The sequence below is a fragment of the Arachis duranensis genome, chromosome 6 (genome assembly GCF_000817695.3).
Source record: "Arachis duranensis cultivar V14167 chromosome 6, aradu.V14167.gnm2.J7QH, whole genome shotgun sequence".
Classification (NCBI taxonomy): domain Eukaryota; kingdom Viridiplantae; phylum Streptophyta; class Magnoliopsida; order Fabales; family Fabaceae; genus Arachis; species Arachis duranensis.
Window position 1 is genome coordinate 325,300 of NC_029777.3, and position 7,735 is coordinate 333,034.

At 31.9% G+C, this 7,735-nt stretch overlaps 1 protein-coding gene across 1 annotated transcript; it reads right to left on the reverse strand.

Moving 5' to 3' along the window:
• Positions 1 to 292: 292 nt before the first annotated feature.
• Positions 293 to 7,311, reverse strand: LOC107491687 (uncharacterized). The gene is made up of 3 exons (XM_016112582.3): positions 6,680 to 7,311; positions 2,270 to 2,437; positions 293 to 2,146 (listed from the first exon to the last, which is right to left on the reverse strand). The coding sequence occupies exons 1-3, from the start codon at positions 7,229 to 7,231 to the stop codon at positions 473 to 475; spliced, it is 2,394 nt and encodes a 797-aa protein (XP_015968068.1). The 5' UTR covers positions 7,232 to 7,311; the 3' UTR covers positions 293 to 472.
• Positions 7,312 to 7,735: the final 424 nt, after the last annotated feature.

Sequence of the window (7,735 nt, forward strand, 5' to 3'; positions counted from 1 at the left end):
TTAAACTTTAATTTTTTTTATAACTAACAGTACTCTTTTTAACTAATTTTTGTTAAAATTGTATTGGCGTAATATATGCTGATGTAAAAAATATAGTATGGGTTGACGGTCGGTTCTGAAAACTATGCTCTCTCGAATTCTCTCCTCTGTTTTCTGAACTACTGGGCTCGCCGGCTCGATCCCCTATTTCTTTAGCCCTTGAGACCTTTAACCAATTTGGAAGAAATGAAACCAGCTAGATCTAGCGGTACAATAGAGTCATTCTCTTCCAATTCTTTGCATTGAAAACAGAAGCAAATTCATAATTTGGTTGAGTGATAATTCTTTTCTAGTGAGTATAATATTGTAGACAATGTGTGTAACAAAATAAGATGCCATCATTTCTCTTGTTATTTTAGTTAGATAATTTTACAATAAGATACCATCGACATTGGTTAATAATTCACAAGGAAAAGTTACTTCTTGTGTTCACTTATGACAGTGAACACAAGGTGCTAATCTTACAACAAATTTCTTTCATGTTCGCTTGATTTGATGGATTCTCCCACATAATTAGTTCTCTTACTTGGTTCTCAATTTTTATGATTTCTCTCACCAAGTTACTAATGCAGAATCCCAAGCAACTGTAATGAAAAAGCATTTCCTCATCTCTGTTAGTGTGAGTTCTGCTAGTTATGCCCTCCAGGTGTTTGAAGAAAGTCCCCAAAATGATTTCCACGTCCTCATCTCCAATCAAGAATGTTTCTGCATTGGGATATTCTCCTGACTCAATATCACAAGGAAGATTTCTTTTCTTCAACTCTTTCTCTAGTTTCTTAAGCGACTTCATCTTTGTTATCTCTTCGAGGCATTTCAATGTCGGGCCAACTTTGTTCTTAAAATTCTCTATAGTCTCATTCATTCCGTTTTGTAGGTCGACCTCGGATCCTCCATTACCCTTCTGTGATAATTGTGTGAGTTGTTCCATTGAGTATGCCACAAAGAGTAAGAGGTCTGCTGTCCTTGATAGAGATTCGAGCATCTTTCGGTAGCAAGCACCATGAAATGGAAGGAACCAGAAATTTGGCTCCAAATCAGCTTCTGCTATAAATGCTTCCAATTGACACACCAGAGATTTCATCTTATTTTGTCCTTCTCTTAGTGCTTGAGAACTTATAGATGGCATTGGCATGTCTTTGGTAATGCAATCTTGAAGTGTTCCCAAGCTTTCCGAAAGTGCTGTTTTCGCTAGAGTTGTTGCTCTTGAGGGACTCACTAGAATCTCTACAATGATGAAGCAAACGAGTCCTATTGTGGCCTCGGTGATTCTCGTTATTGCGAATTGAGTTGGAGGGCCGTAATGCTTCCTACCAAGGATAAGTGAGGCTCCTATAACAGCTGAAATCGCACCAGATTGCCCATACATTTTGCTATGCCTAAGAAAAGTATAGAAAACCAGCCATGGTAGAAGAGGCAAAAACCTCAAATCCGCATATTTATGGAAAATGGAGCAACAAAGAACCCCATAGATTGATCCCATTGCTGTTCCCTGTCCGCGCGTATTTGCAACCGAGAACGTTGGTTGGCGTCTAGTATCAAAACTGATAGCGATTGTGAGTCCTGACCAATATCCATTTTCCTTATTATATGTCAAACCGAAGAAGACAGCAAGACCTAATGAAAGGGAGCACTTGAATGCAAAAACCAAGTTGTGAGTGCTAGGCATAAAGTTCATAACAACCTCTGCTATCTTTCTGAAGATCCTTTTGGAATCACCAATTTTCTTTGTTTTCTCCACCATGTGGTCAATTTTCTTTGTCACAGGTGAATTGTCTAGGAGAAGTTGCAAACAATACAAGAAGAATGAAGTTGGAAGATCTTTATAGGCTTTGGAAATGCTTCTGTTCAAAATTTCCTTCTTGGTCTCTAAGTTGGTGGTTGCATCAAAAGGTGCAAAACACTTGCCTTGTTGATCTAATTTTTGGCTGAATCTTCCTTTGCAATGGATCAAGACACCTCTGAGCTCTTCATCAATGACATCAATGGGAAAAGAAGTGCAACTTGATAAAGCAATGTCCATCCCTCTGATTGGTACCTCCAAGTCTTGCAATCTCTCCTTTGGGTCTATGCAGTGAGGATTATGAGGCCTTTCCCAATGCATGCCTTTCTTTTTAGTGAGAAAAAGATGACCAAATATTATAATTAATTCATAGCTGTTACTAGGAAACTAATTAACTGAATATGCAAGTACTGTTCAATCCCATGCTTTTGGTTATGGTTGATAGCTTACCATGTTAACTTCGGTTCTCTGGAAAAGCTTGGCTCCTATTGTAGAGAGGGTCATGGATTGATTGGAAAAACCAACAGCAGTTGAACTATCTGAGGCAGTGATGGTGTCTATATTCCAATTTAACCTTTCAGATATGTTATCAGTGTATAATCGGTAGAGTTTCCTCACCTGAAAAGTACAAATTGCACAAAAGGAGCCAATAATTATAAAAAAATTGCGCTAAGGCGGACATATGTCTGAACTTTCATTAAGGTATATAAGAAAGAAAGAAAAACAACAACAATTGGTGTTAAAAGTCAAAGGACTCAATTCTTATGTGGAGAGAAATTATTCTGCGCACATGGTCATGAGCTCATGGATTCATGGGGCTCTTAGCGATGACAGTACAACTCATAAGAGATTAGGAATGGATAGAATCAAGGTGGATATTTTGCAGGACGAATTAAGGTGCAAATTTTTACTACCTACAAGTAATAACAAAGTAGAATTTATATAGAATAGAATAAAGTAGAGTGAAATTGGATAAGGCTGAAATTCGCTTCTATCCTTCCCATTATCATTCTTAAAAAACACTTAACTAAATCATTCTCAAACTATTATAATAAAGTGATATTGTATGCTCTAAAAGATCGAACGAAAACTAAAGTAGAGAAAGTAGTATTTCACCTATCTATAACCCATTATTATCTTGCATGTTTAGTTAAAAAGTCAATTTATGAACGGCACGAGTATAGATATAGTTTATCTAAGTGCTCATAAGTACTTAGGAGTAATAATTAAACCTATATTAAATGTCTTCAAAAAAATTTCTAAAAAACTTGCAAGTATATTCCTATAAACCATTGTAATATTCGGGAAGGAGGGACATAAGATTTTGGGAAGGGGGGAAAACCCAAGCTTTTGCTTATCTAAAACAAGTGTTGACTTATTTCTTATTGGCTCAATTTTAATTATTATTTCTCCCTAATCACTCAAATGATGTTGTATAATGTACACTCAGCCATGTTAACCTTTCTCTCTAACAAACATGTGTGGAAACATGCACATGGAAACAAGCTAAGATTGCTCCTATCTCATTGGAACATATCTCAAGGGTCAACGGAAAAATGTTTTTGTGACGTCTAGTCATTACATACAGATAAAAAGGTTTCATTAATAAAGGATGTGTATAATATCTATATATAAGGGGAAAATTAAATATACAAAATGTTTCTCTTAATGTATTTTCCATAATAATACTAAAACAAACCCTCCAAAGGCATAAATTTTTCCATTAGTCAATTGGTGGTAGATAGATTGCCCATTAGATAACATAAATTATATCATTTTATGTTTTCTTTTTTTTTTCTTTTCGATTTTCTAGTGTTATCTTTATGTCATATACAGGTAAATTTTAGGATCAAATTTAAGATCATATTAAGGAAGGTGGTTTCTTTAAGCTTAGACTAACACTACTATACCGTCTAAAACAGAGAAAAAAAAAAAACTAATATTCTGTTGGTATTATTCTATTTATATTTTTTTCTCAACATCACAGTGAAGTATTATTGCTCTTGCACATTAACAATGTTATTTGGCTCATCATTTACTCTTCTCAATTAGATTTGGTCACTTTTTTTATATTTTAGTAATATTTCTTTAATTTTTCTTGTTGACAAGACGAGCATTGCTTGCTCTAAACTAATAATTGCTGTATTTTAACTTTCACGAATAAATTATTTTGCAAGATGTAATCACTAAGAAAGAAAAAAGAAAAAATGAAATAAAATGCATATGCTATGTAATTAATAGAATGAAGAGGGACTACTGGAGGCTGCAGGGCAAGGAATTTGATTTTGTATTAAGGGGGAAGCTAGTAAGATTATCCTATGATTTTGATTTGTTTCTTTTAAATTGAATATTCTTGTTACTCTTGTACGTTGCTTGTGGTTTTTGTATGTTGTAATTATCACCCTCGGACCCGGTTCACAGAAATCTTAACTCTTCGTTTATTATATTTTATATTAGTGATTTAAATTTAAAATTTAAAAATTAAGATTTATAATTTAAGATTTAGAGTTTAAAATTTATAATTTAGATTTTATAATTTATGATATAAAATTTAGAATTTAAATTTTACAATTTAAAATTTAGTATTTAAATTTTAGAATTTAAATAGCGCTGTACTCCTTACTTAATTTTTCGAAAACGCATATTAATTTACCAAAGTAGGCATTAAATTTAAGTTACTTTATTAGGAGTAATACAATGATCATTTTAGTCCAAATAAAAAAATAAAGTGTAAAATATTTTTTTAGCTTTTGTCCTTTTTTAATTTAGATAACTCACACGTTAATAATAAAAATTGATAATCTATTCTTATCATTTTTTTTGTTAGATGCATGAGTCTTTTTATGAGAATTTTTGATAAAAAATAATAAAAAATACTTGCATATGATATTAGCTGGTATGATTTGGCCTTTACCTATTTTATATAGGTAATAACCATTTGATTGAGACTGTTTATTACTTATACCGTTATTAAAACAATGCTGTAGAATAATGATAATTGATAACCATTTGATTGGGAATCATTTTGATGATTATGTAAGAGCTAAACAGTCCTAATCGAATGGTTATTATTCATGTATGATTGATAAAGGGCGGGTCATACAAGTTACGTTATGCGTAAGTATTTTCATCATTCTTTGCTAAAAATTCTTATAGAAGGGCTCATATGTTTAATAAAAAGGAAGGATAACGGCTCATGCGTCTAATGAAAAGAAATGATAATAGACAGATTGTCATTTTTCAATCATTAAGATGTGAATTGTCTAAATTAAAAAAGGGTGAATACTCATCTTGACCTCTAATAATTTTTTCGAAGGACTTCGAGGTCCCAAAAAACAAACTCTTTTCAGCTCTTGATATTTAACTCCGTGTGACTGATTAGTCCCTCTATCAACGATCTCTCTTCCGAATATGTTTGTGTAACACGTTAGTCACTAATATATCCTCTATTTAATTTTTATAAGTAAAAACAATTTAAAATTCACTAATATTTCTTAGTTTTACACAATAAATTTAGCTAATACATTTGAAAAAAGTAACAAAAATATATAAAAAAAACTAAACTATCCTGACAATTATCCTTAAAAGATAATGAGACTCTCAACAAAAAGAATTTGTTAATCCTAATTGATTTTTAATAGATAAATTGATAATTTAACATGTTATTTAGACTTATTTTATTAATACAAAAAAAATATTAATAGATAAATTAATCAGTCTCATAAAAAACAAAATAAAAAATAAAAAAATATTTTATTTTTATTGAAGATCTCGTTGCTTTTCAAAATAATTATCAAAAATTATTCAGAGTTTTTTCTCATTAAAAAAACATAGGGTCGAAAAAAAAATTTACTCAAAAATAAATGAAAGTTGCTTTCTTAATTTCTTTCACAAATAAGGATGAAGGTTAGTTTATAACGCTAATTTGAAACAAATGAAAGAAAACAAAAAATTAATTGTTTAACAGATTTTTTTTTTTAGAAAAAAGTAATGTATGAAATATAAATTTCAGATTAAGTATGGGGTTTATAAAAATAGATAAATAAAGAAAGTATACAAATAAATTTATTCAATAAGTAATAATTTTATATACACCGCCGTCGGAGAATATTACATCAAATAAGTCTTCTAACTAAAGTAACAATAATTGTTATATATCACTCTCTACCAACAAAAAAAATAGTGCTACATCACTTTTTATTTTAAAATTATATTCGACATAAAAAAGCTTTTAACTTCTAGTGTGATGTCATCCATCTACTAATTTCATGGAACTACTTCGTAGTATTTTCGAGGGATGATAGGCATATACCCCAAAGTGGACTCATCACTAATAAGTAATAAGTAATAAAAACAAGTAATTTTCTTTAAAAAAATTCTTTTATATTAAACAAAAAGGCTAAGTATATATTATAATTAATCATAGTATATTTATATACAAATATACGTATAGTTTAATTTTTTTAATATATATTTTATATTAATGGTTGATTTAGATGCACACCAAACATAATTATAAATTAAATTGATGTCAAAAAGAATAAAAATATTATTTGTATACAAAAATTAGCTACTAATATATTTGTGTATAAATATATATGTGATTTAATTTATTTTTAATATGTATTTATATTTTTACATGTATTTTATATTGATAATTGATTTAGTAGCTGATTTTAGTGTACACGTAGTATAATCGCAAAAAGAATTACCATTTTTCCCGATGATACATGTAAAAAGGTTTCCCTAACAAGATTTCATAAGGATTATTCTTCTAATTCCAAATTCAATATGTCAAAACATGAACTAATGCATAATTTGCATATATGTATGTATATATATTGCTACAAGCTAGGTTACCTCATAATAGGCGAGGCGAGGATATGGTAACAACATGGCAAGGATTGAAGCCACAACTCCAAGGGCTGTGGAGGATGCAGCATGAATTGGGTAAACCGTCACCCCTGCTTCCGCGGCGCTATTTATAGCGGCGCTTACATGAACAATCACTAATTGCCCGAATGCAATTCGCTTAGCCACCAACTCCAACGATCCAGGAAGCGCCACTAAAAATGAACCGGCCGCGACCATCATCGCGGCCGTGTGGTTAGAGAAGTTGGTAGGTCCTATCACATGAAGGCTAAGAAGAGAAACGATCATGACCTGGACAGTGGCAAAGAGGACGTGGCAACAACCTCTTAGGGTGTCACCGAGTGTTGCGTCGGAGACTATGAGGATTGTGGTAACATACGAGAAGGCCGGGAACTCGAGATAGCGCCGGAGGGGTTCGGGTCCGTAGAGGGAGGTGCAACCTACTATGGTGCATGCTAGAGTGGTCCTTAGGGCTGATCCTAAGCGTGCTTGCCACACCTCTGCCCTTGTGCTACTAATTGTGTTTATAATCTTTGACATGATAATACTAACTAACAATGAGAGGGAGTATATAATTTGAAGTACAAAAAATTGAGATTGTGAATTGAATTGGTAGCTTGTGAAGTATTTGATGAGGAGTTAATAAAGGCATATGTGTGAAGTGTGGTTTGACAAATAAGTAATGAGTAATGACAATAAGGCATTAGAAAGGGACACTATTTGGATTTTGCTAGCTAATACAAGTAATAAATGTCATGCCATATTACTAAATTATAGGTTTTTTTTGTCATATACTATATTTTATTTTAAACCGAACAATAATATTCGAGAGCAAGAGGACGCAATGTTCCGATTATGTTGGGGAGTAAAAAAAAAAATTAGATTTGATAGCGCCATAACCCTTACTTCTGCTATCTTTCTTCCTATTGTACTATGTTTGTTAATAGAACAAAGTTAGTGGGGAATAACTAATAGGACTTATGCCTCAAGAGGGAAAAGCATGAATCAATTTGGGATTGTCAAGTGGTTAATTTACTTACCTAC